The sequence below is a fragment of the Oncorhynchus keta genome, chromosome 23 (assembly GCF_023373465.1).
Source record: "Oncorhynchus keta strain PuntledgeMale-10-30-2019 chromosome 23, Oket_V2, whole genome shotgun sequence".
Taxonomy (NCBI): domain Eukaryota; kingdom Metazoa; phylum Chordata; class Actinopteri; order Salmoniformes; family Salmonidae; genus Oncorhynchus; species Oncorhynchus keta.
In genome coordinates, this window is record NC_068443.1 from 44,195,564 (window position 1) to 44,215,321 (window position 19,758).

Consider the following 19,758-nt stretch of genomic DNA (forward strand, 5'->3'; position numbering starts at 1 on the left):
TGTCCTTGTCTCATCGCGCACCAGCGACTCCTGTGGCGGGCCGGGCGCAGTGCATGCTAACCAAGGTTGCCAGGTGCACGGTATTTCCTCCAACACATTGGTGCGGCTGGCCTCCGGGTGCGATGCGCTGTGTGTTAAGAAGCAGTGCGGCTTGGTTGGGTTGTGTATCGGAGGACGCATGACTTTCAACCTTCGGTACAGAGTCAATGTGCGGGGGCACCGACCGGTTAGTTGAGGTAGTATGTACATGCAGGTAGAGTTATTCAATTGACTATGCATTGATGATAACAGAGTGGCAGTGATGTGGAGAGGGGGGGGAGGGTGCAATGCAAATAGTCTGGGTAGCCATTTGACTAGATGTTCAGGAGTCTTATGGCTTGGGGGTAGAAGCTGTTTTAGAAGCCTCTTAGAACTAGACATGGCGCTCTGGTCACGCTTGCTGTGCGGTAGCAGAGAGAACAGTTTATGACTAGGGTGGCTGGAGTCTGACAATTTTTAGGGCCTTCCTCTGACACCGCCTGGTACAGAGGTCCTGGATGGCAGGAAGCTTGGCCCCAGTGATGTATTGAGCCGTTCGCATTACACTCTGTAGTGCCTTGCGATTGAAGGCCGAGCAGTTGCCATAGCAGGCAGCGATGCAACCAGTCTTGATGCTCTCGATGGTGCAGCTGTAGAACTTTTTGAGGATCTGAAGACCCATGCCAAATCTTTTCAGTCTCCTGACGGGGAATATGTTTTGTCGTGCCCGCTTAAATCAGTTCTTCCAAATTTCCATCAACATGTTAAATGTGCAACCAAAGGGATTGTTTTTTCTAGATCACCTGTACTCCACACAGAGACACGTACAAAGCACTCACTAGCCCTCCAGTTGGTAAATCCGACCACGACTCTAACCTCCTGATTCCTGCTTACAAGCAAAAATTAAAGCAGGAAGCACCAGTGACTCGGTCAATAAAAAAGTGGTCAGAAGATGCAGATGCTAAACTACAGGATTGTTTTGCAATCACAGACTGGAACATATTCCATGTGGTGTACTCCTCATGGCATTGAGGAGTACACCACATCAGTCACTGGCTTCATCAATAAGTGTTTGAGGACGTTGTCCCCACAGTGACTGTACGTACATACCCCAACCAGAAGCCATACAGGCAACATTTGCACTGAGCAAAAGGGTAGAGCTGCCGCTTTCCAGGTGCGGGACTCTAACCTGGAAGCTTACAAGAAATCCTGCCCTGCGACGAACCATCAAACAGGCAAAGCGTCAATACAGGGCTAAGATTGAATCCTACTACACCGGCTCCGACGCTCGTCTTATGTGGCAGGGCTTGCAAACTATTAGACTACAAAGGGAAGCACAGCCGCGAGCTGCCCAGTGACACGAGCCTACCAGACGAGCTAAATCACTTCTATGCTCGCTTCGAAGCAAGCAGCACTGACGCATGCATGAGAGCATCAGCTGTTCCGGATGACTGTGTGATCACGCTCTCCGTAGCCGACGTGAGTAAGACCTTTAAACAGGTCAACATACACAAGACTGCGGGGCCAGACGGATTACCAGGACGTGTGCTCCGGGCATGTGCTGACCAACTGGCAGGTGTCTTCACTGACATTTTCAACATGTCCCTGTTCTTGGGCACAGGGAATATGGTGGTCTGCTTAAAACATGTTGGTATTACAGACTCTGACAGGGAGAGGTAACGCTTGGTCTTCCTTTCGTGGTCCTCATGAGAGCCAGTTTCATGATAGCACTTGATGGATTTTGCGACTGCACTTGAAGAAACAGTAGGATGGTTCTCCTCACAGGTGAGTGAATCAGCCCATTATTGGTTAATAGCACTTAGTTGATCTCTGGGAGCAGGACACAGGAGCTGAATAGATCATGTGAGGCAAAAGTGAGATACAAAAGTGAATAAAATCAGAGCAAAAGGAATGTGGTTTGCGAGCTAGAGGCAGGGTGCTCAACTATTGACAGGGATAATGTGGCATTTCTCATTTGTCAGTAGGAACTGAAATGTTTGGGCCCTGCCTTGATGACTGTATCAGATTTACACTACTTGTAAATTTATTACTTGTCCTATACATTTTTGTCGTCTTAAATTATTACTTGGAATAAACAAAGCTAAAATGCTTATTTTCCCGGAATGATATAGTAGCTAGTGATACATCTCTTAACTTGATAGTATTTTGTTGGATGGAGATCCCTCTCGAGATGTCACCAGCTGTCTACTACCTTAGGTACGGATAACGTGATTATCAGTCGTGATCAGCAGAGAGAGTACCATGGATAGTACACAAGATTTCATTGGTTTACAGTTGAGTACTCGGCGGCGTTTGCCATAAAAGTAAGTAGTTTGAAAAGATTTGCAAGAATCGACATTGCCAACAAATAGAAGTGTTCAGAAGAAATAAATACACTATATGTAAAAACAAGCTCCTCCCTTGACCGAGATCAATCATCTGAAAACTATAGCAGATAGTGCATTCAAAAAGTATTCAGACCCCTTAACTTTATCCATATTTTGTTACGTTACAGCCTTATTCTAAAATACATTACATCGTTTTTCCCCCTCATAAATCTACACACAATAAATACCTCATAACGGCAAACCAAAACACACGTTTTAGATTTCTCTTTGCTAATTTATAAAAAAAATTCAAATGGAAATATCACATTTACATAAGTATGCAGTTATTTTTAGGTCTCTCCAGAGATGTTAGATCGGGTTCAAGTCGGGCCCTGGCTGGGCCACTCAAGGACAAATAGATACTTGCCCCGAAGCCACTCCTACCTCGTCTTGGCTGTGTCCTTCGGGTCGTTATCCTGTTGGAAGGTGAACCTTAGCCCTAATCTGAGGTCCTTAGTGCTCTGGAGCAGGTTTTCATCAAGGATCTCTCTGCGCTTTGCTCTGTTCATCTTGCCTTCGATCCGGACTAGTCTCGGTCCCTGAAAAACATCCCCACAGGATGATGCTGCCACCACCATGCTTCACCGTAGGGATGGTGCCAGGTTTCCTCCAAACGTGACACTTTGCATTCAGGCCATAGAGTTCAATCTTGGTTTCACCAGACCAGAGAATCTTGTTTCTCATGGTCTGAGAGTCATTTAGGTGCCTTTTGGCAAACTCCAAGCGGGCCGTCATGTGCCTTTTACTGAGGATTGGCTTCAGTCTGGCCCCTCTACCATAATGGCCTGATTGGTAGAGTTCTGCAGGGATGGTTATTCTTCTGGAAGATTCTCCCATCTCCACAGAGGAACTCTGTCGAGAGCCCTTATCCCCCGTTTTTAACCACCCCGAAGAGTCCTCGCTAATTCTCAGTTGAGGAACGAGAACAGAACACCATGGGTGTATTCAGTGAGGCAAAATGTTCAGGACAGATAGAAATAACATATAGGGGTGACAGGTAGCCTAGTGGTTAGAGCGTTTGACTTGTAACCGAAAGGTTGTGAGATCGAATCCCTGAGCTGACAAAATATAAAAATTCTGCCCCTGAACTGCCCCCACTGTTCCTAGGCTGTCATTGAAAATAAGAATTTGCTCTTAAAAATAGACTTGCCCAGTTAAATCAAATGTAAAAAAAAAAAAAAAAATTAAACAAGATTGTCTACTCTTCATGACAGAAAACCATGTTCTACAAAATTCATTTATATCTCAATGTCTTGCCTTGTGAAATACACACAATAGGATACATGTAGCTTCCTTCCTGCCTTGTCTTTAATCTCTGGGACTTGTGGAAAGGGAAAATGCAATGCCGCTACAATGTCTCAAGCAAAGTCATTGTGAGGGAACCAATCAATGAAACCCCTATTAAGAGATAGTAACCCGGCAGGGTAGCCTAGTGGTTAGAGCGTTGGACTCAGTAACCGGAAGGTTTTGTCGAAATCACTATACAGAGTTCAAACCCCAAAAACTGACAAGGTAAAAATGTCAAATCTGTTGTTCTGCCCTTGAACAGGCAGTTAACCCACTGTTCCCAGGCCGTCATTGAAAATAAGAATATCTTCTTAACTGACTTGCCTGGTTAAATAAAGGTTACATTTATTTTTTTAAACCCGAATGCCAATGCAAAATACAACCTTTTGACAAAGTAGCATTTGAAGTCCCTCGTTTCTTCAAAGCACGACAGTTCTCTTATTCAATGTGCTCTTTGTCGGAGTAAATCACTATACAGAGTACTTATGCACAAGTATACTGCACAAAAAACAAAATCACAATATGCAAAAATGTCAAATATTTTGCTCTTAAGTCAGTCAGCCAATTGAAATGCTTTAGGCTCTAACCTATGGAATTCACATGACGAGGAAGACAGATATGCATCAGTTGGTCACAGATACCTTAAAAAAAAGGTAGGGGTATGGCTCAGAACACCATTTGCCTCATGCAGCGTGACATCTCCTTTGCATGGAGTTGATTAGGCTGTTAATTGCGGCCTGTGGAATGTTGTCCCACTCCTCTTCAACGTAGCTTATGTCTGCCCATAACCTAACCCCACAATGGGTCACTGTTCACTTCAGACTTAAAAAAAAAAAAAAAAAATCACATTATGGCATCTGATAGGGTTGGGCAGTATCCAGAATTTAATAGTCGTAGCATTTCTGTACAATACCGTGTAAACGGTATTACTGGAAGTGCACACAATTTTAGGCAACAGTGATCTCGATCCAGGAGTGGATTGAGTGTCTTGTTTGGGTACCAGTCTTTTTAGATAACATTCCACTCCCTGTCATTGCCAAAAAGAGACAAGCCTTTCTGCCATCTTCAGATATTAACATTCTACTATTAACGAGCTCAAGGAAGACAGTGTTAGCGAACCAGGATCAACTCCTCTAACAGCTTAATAAACGATATTGAAACTTATACCATCAGTATTTCAAAATACCTGATATATCGCCCAAGCCTAGCATCTGCTACACCCAAATGTGTTAAAGTAGCCAGTATAAGGGTTATGGAACACACTGCTGCAAATGTTGCATGGTATCATGACAGTCTGATATTATTGTTGCATGGTATCATGACAGTCTGATATTATTGTTGCATGGTATCATGACAGTCTGATATTAATGTTGCATGGTATCATGACAGTCTGATATTATTGTTGCATGGTATCATGACAGTCTGATAATGTTGCATGGTATCATGACAGTCTGATATTATTGTTGCATGGTATCATGACAGTCTGATATTATTGTTCATGCAGTCTGTATTATTGTTGCATGACAGTCTGATATTATTGTTGCATGGTATCATGACAGTCTGATATTATTGTTGCATGGTATCATGACAGTCTGATATTAATGTTGCATGGTATCATGACAGTCTGATATTAATGTTGCATGGTATCATGACAGTCTGATATTATTGTTGCATGGTATCATGACAGTCTGATATTATTGTTGCATGGTATCATGACAGTCTGATATTATTGTTGCATGGTATCATGACAGTCTGATATTATTGTTGCATGGTATCATGACAGTCTGATATTAATGTTGCATGGTATCATGACAGTCTGATATTAATGTTGCATGGTATCATGACAGTCTGATATTAATGTTGCATGGTATCATGACAGTCTGATATTAATGTTGCATGGTATCATGACAGTCTGATATTATTGTGCATTAATGCATGGGATTAAACAGTTTTGTATTAAGTTTGACGTTAGAGATCAGGTAGACGCTGTCGTGATCCAAAAACATGTATTTATTCAAACCCAAAGTGAGTGCTTCGGCCTCTAGTTAGGATTACGAACACAGTAACGAAGACCTTTTTCCTGGAGCAAAGAGTTTGAAACGCAGTGAAAAAAAAAAAATGTAAATGAGAAGGGAACAAGAACCAAAGAAAATATTTGCATTACAATTAGATGTATTACACTGGTGTAACAATGCATGATGTATTACACTGATGTAACATTGTTTCGTGACACAGGACATTAAGATTCATTGGTATTCATTCACGACACTTCGTGAAGATCTGGAGTTGTTAACTCAAACCAGGGCCCACATCCAAAAAGCATATTGGAGAAGAGGACCTGATCTTAGATCAGCGCTCTTTCTATATAATCTAAAACTAATGCTACTGTATATCAGCACACCAACTCCGAGGCTCTGTGAATACAGGCCAAGAGCTTAGGCACTGTGACAAGGAGATACACTTTGTAGAAACAAATAAGTGCTCCTTTGTGCTGGTCTGTGAGTACCCCGGCACAATCCGGTTTCTATTCATCTGTACATCATTTAAATACGAGGGAGAGCCAGGCAACTGTAACATGATACCATATGTGGAAAGCCATTTCAAAGACAATTTGAACATAACATAATTCAAGTGAATGACTAGACAGAAACGTTTCCTCCACTAATCCTCCAATACCTGTACACTGGAGTCCAGCCCTGACCCCTAACCTAAATGTCACATACAACACATCCTATTTCCCAGGCTTATTGTGGCCCCTTTTTACTGAGCCTTCCAGGACCAGTGTTGAAAACCACTGTGTGGGGAAGAGGTATAATGTGTAGAGATGGCTCAAGTCGAAGATATGGAATGCATACTCTTCAGGGACGCTTCCCTTTACCTCGGCAACGATAAACTGGGGGGAAAAGGGAAAAAAGCACATCAATAAAAAGAGGAAACATTTTAAGACAAGACCGTTCACAAGCAGACAGTTTGATGATATACTTTGTATATATTTTAGTTGATCAAATAATTATTCTTTCCCATGCATGTTACCAGTACTCTGTTCACCATTGGGTAAGAAATTGTCTTAACCCCTCCCCATCCACGCACCCTACATTCAAGCCTCGCCATTTTGCGCCACGTCCCCAGGACCCGCCGCCGCCGCAATATGGGGGACCGGGTATTCTCCCGCCTCACTCCATGTCTCTGGAACAACGACCATCTCATGGAACTTCAATTCATGTTCCTCCTCAATCGTTGGAACAGCCATGCTGACAATATCAGGGCTCTTCGAGAAGTGTTGTTCCTCAATCTCTGGAAGCATCGCAGGAACACTGGCTGTCTCAGGGGTCTTCAATTCTCCCTCAATCCCTGGAAGCGTCGCAGGAACACTGGCTGTCTCAGGGGTCTTCAATTCTCCCTCAATCCCTGGAAGCGTCGCAGGAACACTGGCTGTCTCAGGGGTCTTCAATTCTCCCTCAATCCCTGGAAGCGTCGCAGGAACACTGGCCGTCTCAGGGGTCTTCAATTCTCCCTCAATCTCTGGAAGAGTCTCTTGAACAGCCTTGCTGATAATCTCAGGGCTCGTCCAGCCTATTTCTCCCAACCTGCTCAAACTGTTGGGGCATTTAATGCAGGTCCAATGCAGCCGTTTTCATCTCAAAAATCAAATCATTTATGGGTAACAATTAAGTACCTTGCCAATGATTGCTTTCAATTTAAAATGATTTAAATAAAAAAATAAAAATAGAAATTGCTTCTTAGCAAAGAGCCATTTCTCAAGCAAGAATTTTGCTGGCTGTCTGGGAGTGGTCTGAGTAGGGAAAGGGAAAACCAAAAACTAGCTGTTATTAGCAGAGAGACTTAACGGTCTTACTTATTGGTTTATTAAATACTTTACGACCTGGTTATGTCACCAGGCAGGTCAAAACACCATCCCACCAAAACAGGCTGAAATTTCAGTGTTTAAAAAAAAAAAAAGCTCTTATACTAAAAGGGCATCATCATAACATCACATAATTATTCCAACCTCAGTGTGAAAATGTATATAAAACACAGGGAAATCACATTTTTGACTACACTGAGCCTTTAAGGCTCATCTCCACCCCTGGCCCACCTTTCCACCTTTGTCAACTGTGTACATCAGTCTTATATATTGTCATATTTCTTTTGTTATATTTTTAATATGATTTATAATTTAATGCACTTTGAGATTAAAACTAAACCAAAGTGGTATTATACAAATCAAATCAAATAAATTAGGGCACACAATGGAAAAATGTTTTACAACACGAAAAACAAGGAGCGTTTCTTATTGGACAAGTCTAAGTAAATTCCACCCTGTTGTCTTCCATTTGGTGCCTAATGAACAGGACCCAGGTAAATAGGAACAGTATTAAGGGAACAGAAGGGAACCTACTTGCTGAAGCTGTTGCTTGTGTTGTCCTGGAGGTTCAACACTAGGTTATCTGCACTCAGGTACACCTTGTTCTGCGATGTCGCCACCTGGAGATCAGACACAGTCAGTAGGATTGGGCAATGTCTGGAATGACATTGTTTGGACAGGACGTTGGGACAATCTAGGATTGTATCGTAAAAAAAAAAAAAACACAATTTGTTGCACACAGATAATTTGCAGGAAGAACGCAATTTAAGTGGGAGAACTGTCATAGTTGAAGTGTACCTATGATGAAAATTACAGGCCTCTCATCTTTTTAAGTGGGAGAACTTGCACAATTGGTGGCTGACTAAATACTTATTTGCCCCACTGTAATGTCATTCTTATTCAAAAGACAATAGACAAACAATCTAATTAAATAATTGTTCAAAACAGTGTTAGGTGAAGTTGTGTTTTAATCTAGTCCAGGCTGCAGAATGATTTACAAATTGGAAGGGCTGTTTCTCTTGTCCATAAAAATACTCACGATATTAGCCTACCTTTTGAAAACAAATATTATAGACTTATCAAGTGTAGGCTATTGTTATTTCATCTTGCTCATCTGGGTAAGCGCATTTGCAATATTTTTTTCTTCCATTAGGTTGCTTTCCGACAGTAAAAAAAAAACAAGAGGAAGTGACGGGATTTCACTTAGTAAACTATAGTACAGCCTGCCTTACGCTAAATCAGAAAAAACGACAGCTCACTTGGTGGGAAAGAAAAGCACATCTTCTCAAGTTCTGCAGTTCTTCAGGTTTCAGGCCGAATGAAAAAGGTGAGCCAGCAGACCTGACCAAAGTCACTTGCAGAATATGCAAAAGGATTCAGGGCAAATGGACAGACTACAAAACACCATCAACATTCACAAGCGAGTTAAGGTCCTTGCCAGAAAGCTTTAGCCCTAAGACATTGTAAAACAAAACTTAAAAACTAGACCTAATGGTTTCTCATTACACTCAAATGTAGCCTACAGGACTATAAAAATCCAGATGCATCCTGCTTTAGAAAGTGGTCATTTTGCACCATCTAATGGGCTAAGGAAAAATCACTACGGCCCTTTTGACCACCCTTCCTTCCTACCTTGTTCACTGATCTCACACAAATTGATAGATGTCACACTGGTTTCATCACATAGCTTTCACCAATCCCAACATGTCAGATTAGGTAAGAGACAAATGAAGAATGCAATCTTAAAGTATTTTTTTTTTTTTTTTTTAAAGCTGGATTTCCGTACCGTCTTGGCAATGTTCTGAGCTGCTCGGATCTTCCGGAGTTTAAGGTAGCCAGGGTTCTTTGTCACCGCCTCACCCAACTATAGTTACACAAATAAGAAAATGGGTTAATGTATGCGATCTTGGTGCCTCAATATACCCCAGAGGGCATAGCCTAGTCCACATCCAGCAGGTTTTACTGGTCTGACTCTGGCTTTGCCTACGATCCAGCCATGATCCCAAATCACACTAGTCAACTCATTAAGGTGGGGTCAGTTAAACGTGGCACGCACATGTCCTAAAAGCACCAGAAAGGTATTTCAAAGGGTGAATGAAATTTGGATAAACACAGTTCACTTGTTCTCTTTAGTCAATGATGTATAGACCCAAAATGGTTCATGTTTTTTTTTTTAAAAAGAAAAAAGGTGAACGGAAGGTACCTTTAGTGTACTCCATTTTAGCCTAACATTTTATGACGAAAAAATAAAGCCCGACAGACATCAGCTGTATTTGAAAACGTCTAAAAACGTAAATAAGCGTCAGTGAGCAAAATGTCCACTTGATCTCGTCACACTTCAGAGCGGTCAGAGAGCTTAAAGCGACAATAATGTAGAGTTCCCAAGGTAGACAGGAGCTCATCACTTTTCTGAGACTAAAGGTCCCTGGCATCTTGTTTGAGATGGAACTAAAACTGAACATCCATTTGGAGAAGTCAAATGAAGCATTGCTTTTACAAAATATGGAGATGCATTACTTCCTTCCTGTATTGGATTTTTTTTTAAAGACAACAAATCCATTTACAGTCTCATACCTGCAATGCCTTTTTATAAAGCATTACCATCTTATCTAGGGTTGCAAAATTCTGGCAACTTTCCCAGAATTCCCTGGTTTTCCAGAAATCCTGCTTTTTGATTGATTCTGATTCCGGGAATCATCCAAATGGGATTTCTGGAAAACGACCAGAATTTCGTAACACAAATCTTATCTATACACCACTGGAGACTGGACACATCTGTGAGATTAAAATTAAGAGAAAAAGCACACTAGTGTTTAACCTAAAAACCACAAGAGTATGATGTGCTGCCATAGAAAAATATAAAATAATACATCCATGTCTATGGATACAGCAGTGTGTGTACTCAGCTGTATGGTCGACCAACATGAGAGCAAGGGAAGGGAATGTGTAACAGCTGGCCCAAATCACTCCCTAAAACCTACATTTGGCCTAAATCCTTAAATATCTGCAGATCTGTAAAAGGTAGAAGCAATATTGTAGAGGTTCTTCCACTAAACCTAATCAGACCCTTCATATATAACATTTAAGGGTGAGGAAGAGATTTGGGACCGGCTTTAGCTGTGCATGTTCAGAGGAGTCTCCTCTTCAGAGTTCACCATTTTAGCAGCCTCTGCCTCTCCTTCAGCCTGGATAATCTTCTGCCTCTGGTCCTGCAAGGCTTTCTCCACATAGAAGAAGGCCCTCTGTGCCTCCTGTTGGGCTGAAAATACAGAGCAAGGTGGTCACATTACCATGACAAGAGAATTGATTGCAGAACATTCTTTACTACATCAGATAAGCTCAATGAAGCATAGCATAAAGCAGGGCTGCACAACCCTCTTGGAGCTCTACTGTCCTGTAGTTTCAGTCCAACCCTAATTTAGCATATTTATTATGGATCCCGATTAGCTGCTACCGAAGCTGGGGTCCAGCAAAATTAAGGCAGTTTATACAATTTAAAAAACATTACAATACATTCACAGATTTCACAACACACTCTGTGCCTCAGGCCCCTACTCCACCACATATATACAGTACTAAATTCATGTATAGTGCGTAATATGAGTGTTGCTTCACAGTCCATGCTGTTCCATAAGGTGTTCTTTAAATCTAAGTTTATTGCTCCTGTCAGTTACTTGATGTGGAACAGAGTTCCATATAGTCATGGCTCTATGTAGTGCTGTGCACCTCTCAGTCTGTTCTGGACTTGGGGGCTGTGAAGAGACCTCGTGGCATGTCTTGTGAGGTATGCATCTTGCAGGTATCACAACGTGCAGACTTGTTTTCGAGTTGCTGTGTGTTTTGTTGCCAACCTATTTTGCTACCTGACAACTTTACGGTTTTTACTTTTTAATTACCGTTTATATTTTCAGTTTTTCCCTCACTTTTTTTACATTTAACTTTCACTCCGGATGCTTTATCTGGACACGGTTCGTCAGGACCTCCAACAGCCGAAGCTAAGTAGTAACATTAACATGATGCCTTTGATTGCAGTACTGTAATATATAATATACAGGAGAACAAGCCCAGCTTCAGACGCAATTTAGGCAAGGGTACAGTGTAGGAAAGGATGAAATGCTGTGCCACCAGTACAGATAGAAGTATAAATCCCAGCTTCAGTCCCAATCACACACTTTTATTTCTGGGAGGAAATGCTTTACCTACATAACCACCCTCTTCAGCCGACAGAAACTTTCACCATAACATGCTCAGAGACCGGTCTCTGGTCTCTACTCCTCCCGTTACGGGGTCTGAGACGCCGAAGCTTCCCACCATTAGCTCTGACAAATTGAAAACCCTAGGTCATTGGCGACTCCATTACCCGCAGTATTAGACTTAAAACGAATCATCCAGCGATCATACACTGTTTACCAGGGGGCAGGGCTACCGACATTAAGGCTAATCTGAAGATGGTGCTGGCTAAGGCGAAAACTGCAGAGTGTAGAGAGTATAGGGATATTGTTATCCACGTCGGCACCAACGATGTTAGAATGAAACAGTCAGAGATCACCAAGCGCAACATATCTTTCTAGCTGATTTACACGCAGAAGCTGTGTCGGCGTCGAGTAATTGTCTCTGGCCCCCTCCCAGTTAGGGGGAGTGATGAGCTCTACAGCAGAGTCTCAACTCAATCGCTGGTTGAAAACTGTTTTCTGTCCCTCCCAAAAGATAGAATTTGTAGATAATTGGCCCTCTTTCTGGGACTCACCCACAAACAGGACCAAGCCTGACCTGCTGAGGAGTGACAGACTCCATCCTAGATGGAAGGGTGCTCTCATCTTATCTACCAACATAGACAGGGCTCTAACTCCTCTAGCTCCACAATGAAATAGGGTGCAGGCCAGGCAGCAGGCTGTTAGCCAGCCTGCCAGCATAGTAGAGTCTGCCACTAGCAGTCAGTGTAGTCAGCTCAGCTATCACCATTGAGACCGTGTCTGTGCCTCGACGTAGGTTGGGCAAAACTAAACATGGCGGTGTTCGCCTTAGCAATCCCACTAGGATAAAGACCACCTCCATTCCTGTCATTATTCCTGTAATTATTGAAAGAGATCATGATACCTTGTGGTATTAGAGAGGGGTAAAGAAAGATTTTGTTCGGGCGCCAAGCAGGTATTAACCATGCCGAAAGGAAAAGAGTAGAATAGAGAGAGTACCACTACCAGACCCACACACATCAGCAGAAGAGACTGCCTAGAGTGTAGCCTGTTTACCAGATAGCCAGTGGAGAGAGAAGAGAATACACACATCACAGCACAGGGGTAACCCCAACAAGAATACCTCATACAATAATACTAATACTAATAATGGCAGAGCAATTCAACAGCAACTTCAGACAAGAACAAACCCAGTCAGAGGATTTGCATTTAATTTAAAGATTTAATCTGTATTATTTTCTAGTGGATGAGTGCAGAGGGTATGAATGTGGGGGGTGGTCATCGACACAACAAAGGCCTTAAAAATGTCCACAGTCTTCTCAGCCACATGTCATTAGTACACCTCACCTCAATACAGTTCACATAACAATACACAACTTGCAAGCATCCTCCCTTTTAACTAAAATATGCATCAAAATACTTTTGACAGGGCAATAATAGTCCAGCTCTAATGAACTTCAATGGGAAGTGCATTTAAAAAATAGAGAGTCTGTTGCAGGGTAAAGCACTGGAATGAGAGGGAAGAGAAAGAGAGAAAAAGAGAAATCTTAGCTGTGGTCTTCAGGCCTGCCGGTGTCTGACTGTCCCATGGTTTGTTGGTTTGTTTGTTAAAGCTTCGCAACAATGTTGCTACTAATCCATGCGATCCATTGCGGGCGCGGTTCCAAACAAAAACAACCACGATCTAAAGCGATCACACTGATGATAGAGTTCAATACTTTATAAACTACACACGCTGAAAACAAACAACTTCTACAACACAATCAAACTGTCGAACTCCCCAAAGAGCTGAATGAGCTCTCTTTATTTCCTCCTTCCTTACTGCTGATGCGCTCTTAAAGTGGCAGTGCACGGTGAAGGCTCCTTGCAGATTTCGCCACAACCTCACATCTCAAAATAGGGCTACTTAATGTTAGATCCCTTACTTCAAAGGCAATTATAGTCAATTAACTAATCACTGATCATAATCTTGATGTGATTGGCCTGACTGAAACATGGCTTAAGCCTGATGAATTTACTGTGTTAAATGAGGCCTCACCTCCTGGCTACACTAGTGACCATATCCCCCGTGTATCCCGCAAAGGCGGAGGTGTTGCTAACATTTACGATAGCAAATTTCAATTCACAAAAAACAAGACGTTTTCGCCTTTTGAGCTTCTAGTCATGAAATCTACGCAGCCTACTCAATAACTTTTTATAGCTACTATTTACAGGCCTCCTGGGCCATATACAGCGTTTCTCACTGAGTTCCTATCGGACCTTGTAGTCATAGTAGATAATATTCTAATCTTTGGTGACTTTAATATTCACGTGGAAAAGTCCACAGACCCACTCCAAAAGGCTTTGAGCCATCATCGACTCAGTGGGTTTTGTCCAACATGTCTCTGGACCCACTCACTGCCACAGTCATACGCTGGACCTAGTTTTGTCCCATGGAATAAATGTTGTGGATCTTAATGTTTTTCCTCATAATCCTGGACTATCGGACCACCATTTTATTACGTTTGCAATTGCAACAAATAATCTGCTCAGACCCCAACCAAGGAACATCAAAAGTCGCTATAAATTCACAGACAACATAATAATAATAATAATAATAAGCAAAGATTCCAAAGCGACTTGATGTCCTTCCAGATTCCCGCCATGCTCTACCAACTGAGCTACAGTCTACCCCAGGACACCAGAGGACAAAAATCAGTTAACCTCCTAACTGGAGAAACTCAATTTAACCTTGTGCAATACACTAGATGCAGTTGCACCCCTAAAAACTAAAAACATTTCTCTTAAGAAACTACCTCCCTGGTACACAGAAAATACTCGAGCTCTGAAGCAAGCTTACAGAAAATTGGAACGGAAATGGCGCCACACCAAACTGGAAGTCTTCCAACTAGCTTGGAAAGACGGTACCGTGCAGTACCGAAGAGCCCTTACTGCTGCTCGATCATCCTACTTTTCTAACTTAATTGAGGAAAATAAGAACAATCCGAAATTCCTTTTTGATATCGTCGCAAAGCTAACTAAAAAAGCAGCATTCCCCAAGAGATGATGACTTTCACTTCAGCAGTGATAAATTCATGAACTTCTGAGGAAAAGATCATGATTATTAGAAAGCAAATTACGGACTCCTCTTTAAATCTGCATATTCCATCAAAGCTCAGTTGTCCTGAGTCTGCACAACTCTGCCAGGACCTAGGATCAAGAGAGACGCTCAAGTGTTTTAGTACTATATCTCTTGACACAATGATTAAAATAATCATGGCCTCTAAACCGTCAAGCTGCATACTGGACCATATTCCAACTAAACTACTGAAAGAGCTGCTTCCTGTGCTTGGCCCTCCTATGTTGAACATAAATGGCTCTCTATCCACCGGATGTGTACCAAACTCACTAAAAGTGGCAGTAATAAAGCCTCCCTTGAAAAAGCCAAACCTTAACCCAGAAAATATAAAAACGAATCGGCCTATATCGAATCTTCCATTCCTCTCAAATTTTAGAAAAGGCTGTTGCGCAGCAACTCACTGCCTTCCTGAAGACAAACAATGTATACGAAATGCTTCAGTCTGGTTTTAGACCCCATCATAGCACTGAGACGGCACTTGTGAAGGTGGTAAATTACATTTTAATGGCATCGGACCGAGGCTCTGCATCTGTCCTCGTGCTCCTAGACCTTAGTGCTGCTTTTGATACCATCGATCACCACGTTCTTTTGGAGAGATTGGAAACCCAAAATTGGTCTACACGGACAAGTTCTGGCCTGGTTTAGATCTTATGTCGGAAAAATATCTGTTTGTCTCTGTGAATGGTTTGTCCTCTGACAAATCAACTGTACATTTCGGTGTTCCTCAAGGTTCCGTTTTAGGACCACTATTGTTTTCACTATATATTTTTTTCCTCTTGGGGATGTTATTCGAAAACAATGTTAACTTTCACTGCAGATGACACACAGCTGTACATTTCAATGAAACATGGTGAAGCACCAAAATTGCCCTTGCTAGAAGCATGCGTTTCAGACATAAGGAAGTGGATGGCTGCAAACGTTCTACTTTTAAACTCTGACAAAACAGAGATGCTTGTTCTAGGTCCCAGGAAACAGAGATCTTCTGTTGAATCTGACAATTAATCTTAATGGTTGTACAGTCGTCTCAAATAAAACTGAAGGACCTTGGCGTTACTCCCAATTTGTAAGTCGCTCTGGATAAGAGCGTCTGCTAAATGACTTAAATGTAAATGTAAATGTCCCAATTTGTAAGTCGCTCTGGATAAGAGCGTCTGCTAAATGACTTAAATGTAAATGTAAATGTCTGGACCCTGATCTCTCTTTTGAAGAACATATCAAGACCATTTCAAGGACAGCTTTTTTCCTGTGTGTATCCTCCTGTGGATCTCCACCTGTTTGGGGAAACTGAAGGCTTTCCCACAGTAGTGCTTCTTTTTTCCTTCTACGTAACATTGCAAAAATCAGAAACTTTGTCCAAAAATGATTCAGAAAAATTAATCCATGCTTTTGTCACTTTTAGGTTAGACTACTGCAATGCTCTACTTTCCGGCTAAAGCACTAAATCCTCAGTTAGTGCTAAATACGGCTGCTAGAATCCTGACTAGAACCCCAAAATTTGATCATATTACTCCAGTACTAGCCTCTACACTGGCTTACTGTCAAAGCAAGGGCTGATTTCAAGGTTTTACTGCTAACCTACAAAGCATTACATGGGCTTGCTCCTACCTATCTCTGATTTGTTCCTGCCGTACATACCTACACGTACCCTACGGTCACAAGACGCAGGCCTCCTAATTGTCCCTAGAATTTCTAAGCAAACAGCTGGAGGCAGGGCTTTCTCCTATAGAGCTCAATTTTTATGGAACTCGGTCTCAAGTCTTTCTTTACTGAAGACTCATCTCTTCAGTGGGTCATATGATTGAGTGTAGTCTGGCCCAGGAGTGGGAAGGTGAACGGAAAGGCTCTGGAGCAACGAACCGCCCTTGCTGTCTCTGCCTGGCCGGTTCCCCTCTTTCCACTGGGATTCTCTGCCTCTAACCCTATTACAGGGGCTGAGTCACTGGCTTACTGGGGCTCCCTCATGCCGTACCTGGAAGGGGTGCGTCACCTGAGTGGGTTGATTCACTGATGTGGTCATCCTGTCTGGGTTGGCGCCCCTGTCTGGGTTGTGCCATGGCGGAGATCTTTGTGGGCTATACTCGGCCTTGTCTCAGGATGGTAAGTTGGTGGTTGAAGATATCCCTCTAGTGGTGTGGGGGCTATGCTTTGGCAAAGTGGGTGGGGTTATATCCTTCCTGTTTGGCCCTGTCCGGGGGTGTCATCAGATGGGGCCACAGTGTCTCCTGACCCCTCCAGTCTCAGCCTCCAGTATTTATGCTGCAGTAGTTTGTGTCGGGGGCTAGGGTCAGTTTGTTATATCTGGAGTACTTCTCCTGTCCTAGTCGGTGTCCTGTGTGAATCTAAGTGTGCGTTCTCTAATGCTCTCCTCTCTCTGAGGACCTGAGCCCTAGGACCATGCCCCAGGACTACCTGACATGATGACTCCTTGCTGTCCCCAGTCCACATGACGGTGCTGCTGCTCCAGTTTCAACTGTTCTGCCTTATAATAATAATAATAATAATTATTATTATTATTATTATTATTATTATTTGACCATGCTGGTCATTTATGAACATTTGAACAACTTGGCCATGTTCTGTTATAATCTCCACCCAGCAGAGGAGGTTTCTTCCTAGGTTTTGGCCTTTCTAGGGAGTTTTTCCCTAACCACCGTGCTTCTACACCTGCATTGCTTGCGGTTTGAAGTTTTAGGCTGGGTTTCTGTACAGCACTTTGAGATATCAGCTGATGTACGAAGGGCTATAGAAATACATTTTATTTGCATGGATGTCCGAGCTGTGTGCCAGTAGTTTAGACAGACATGTTTACTGCACAGAGCTCTCTCATAAATCAAAATAGTGATGAAGTCAATCTCACCTCCACTTTCAGCCAGGAGAGATTGACATGCATATTATTAATATTAGCTCTCTGTGTAAATCAAGGGCCAGCCGTGCTGCCCTGTGTCATTTGCAATTTTCCTAAGTCCTTTGTGGCACCTGCCCACATGACTCAACAGTAGTCCAGGTGTGACAAAACTAGTGCCTGTAGGACCTGCCTTGTTGATAGTGTTGTTAAGGCAGAGCATTGCTTTATTATATAGACAGACTGGTCCCTATCTTAGCTACTACTGCATCAATATGTTTTGACCATGACAGTTTACAATCTAGTGTTACTCCAAGCAGTTGTCATCTCAACTTGCTCAATTTTCCACATTATTTATTACAACATTTAGTTGAGGTTTAGTGAGTGTTTTGTTCCAAATACAATGCTTTTAGTTTTAGAAATATTTAGGGCTACCTTATTCCTTGCCACCCACTCTGAAACTACCTGCAGCTCTGAGTGTTGCTGTCATTTCGGTTGCTGTAGTAGCTGACGTATATAGTGTTGAGTCATCCGCATATATACACTCTGGCTTTACTCAGTGGCATGTAGCTAATAAAAGCAAGGTGCCTAAACAGCTACCCTGGGGAATTCCTGATTCTAACTGGATTATATTTGAGGCCTCCATTAAAGAACACCTGTTCTGTTAGACAAGTAACTCTTTATCCACATTATAGCAGGGGGTGTAAAGCCATAACATACCCTTTTCCAGCAGCAGACTACGATCAATAAAATGTCAAAATCTGCACTGAAGTCTAAGACAGCCCCCACAATCATTAATCAATCTCTCAGCCAGTCAGTCTTTGTGTAAGTGCTGTGCTTGTCGAGTGTCCTTCCCTATAAGCATGCTGAAATTCTGTTGTCAATTTGTTTACTGTGAAATAGCTTTGTATATGAGAGAGAAAAAAAAAAAAAAAAAACTTTACTAAGGGTTGGTAATGGGCATTGGTCAGCAATTTGAACCGGTAAAGGGGTCTTTACTGTTCTTGGGTAGCGGAATGACTTTAGCTTCCATCTAGGTCTGAGGGCACACACTCGCTAGTAGGCTTACATTGAAGAGGCAATATATTGTGCTATTATCCTCTAATTTTCCATCCAGATTGTCAGACCCATGTGGTTTGTCATTGTTGATCAACAATTCTCCTCTTCCACACTATCTTTACGGAATTCAAAAGTACAATTGTCTTCCATAAATTGGTCTGATATACTTGGATGTGTAGCATCAGCGTTTGTTGCTAGCATGTCATTCCTATGTTTGCTTATTTTGCCAATGAAATAGTCATTAAAGTAGTTTGCAATATCAGTGGGCTTTGTGACAAATGAGCCATCTGATTCAATGAATGGAGCAGAGTTCGCTTTTCCCCTCCAAAAAAAAAATAATTTAAAGGTGCCCCAAAGCTTTTTACTATCATTCTTTATTTCATTGTGTAGTTTCTTTTTATTAGTCACATGATGTCTTAATTTGCAGTACGTTTGCCAATCAGTTGGGCTGCCAGAGTTAATTGCCATACCTTTGGCCTCATCCTTCTCAATTCCTCAATCCAAGGAGATTTAACCGTTTTTACAGTCATTTTCTTAATGAGCGCATGCTTATTAGTAACTGGAATAAGACATTTAAGTGTCAAGTGCAGTGTCTTGTTGCTCCTCATTACACACCACAGACCAGCAAATATGATTTACATCAACATATGAATCACTACAAAACTTATTGTATGACCTCTTATACACTATATTAGGCCCAGCGCTTAGAACTTTCCTAGATATGACTACTACATCCTATGGATTTGGATACTGCTTTAAAGCAAATATCTGCAGCATAAGTAAAGATTTGATCAATACATGTTGAAGATTTAATTCCTGTGATGTTTGTAACTACCCTGATAGGTTGACTGACAACCTGATCTAGGTTACAGGGACTGGTAACAGTTAAGTTTTTTTTCTGAGTGGGCAGCTTGATGATAGCCAGTCGAGATTTAAAAAATAAAAAAAAATTCACCCAGAAAATATACTTGTTGACATGCTTGATAATG

General features: G+C 42.0%; 1 protein-coding gene across 4 annotated transcripts in view; it reads right to left on the reverse strand.

The window, feature by feature from the left end:
- Window positions 1-5,681: 5,681 nt before the first annotated feature.
- Window positions 5,682-19,758, reverse strand: part of phb2a (prohibitin 2a) — a 158,108-nt gene continuing 144,031 nt past the window's right edge. For 3 of the 4 annotated variants that reach the window (XM_052477305.1, XM_052477304.1, XM_035800649.2), the window contains exons 7-11: window positions 10,713-10,816; window positions 9,344-9,421; window positions 8,092-8,177; window positions 6,783-7,288; window positions 5,682-6,585 (exon numbers count right to left, since the gene is read on the reverse strand). In XM_052477305.1, the coding sequence (XP_052333265.1) occupies window positions 6,790-7,288; window positions 8,092-8,177; window positions 9,344-9,421; window positions 10,713-10,816 (767 nt within the window). In that variant the 3' untranslated portion in view covers window positions 5,682-6,585; window positions 6,783-6,789. The remainder of the gene's footprint in view (window positions 6,586-6,782; window positions 7,289-8,091; window positions 8,178-9,343; window positions 9,422-10,712; window positions 10,817-19,758) is intronic. The other variant, XM_035800650.1, reaches the window with a different exon arrangement.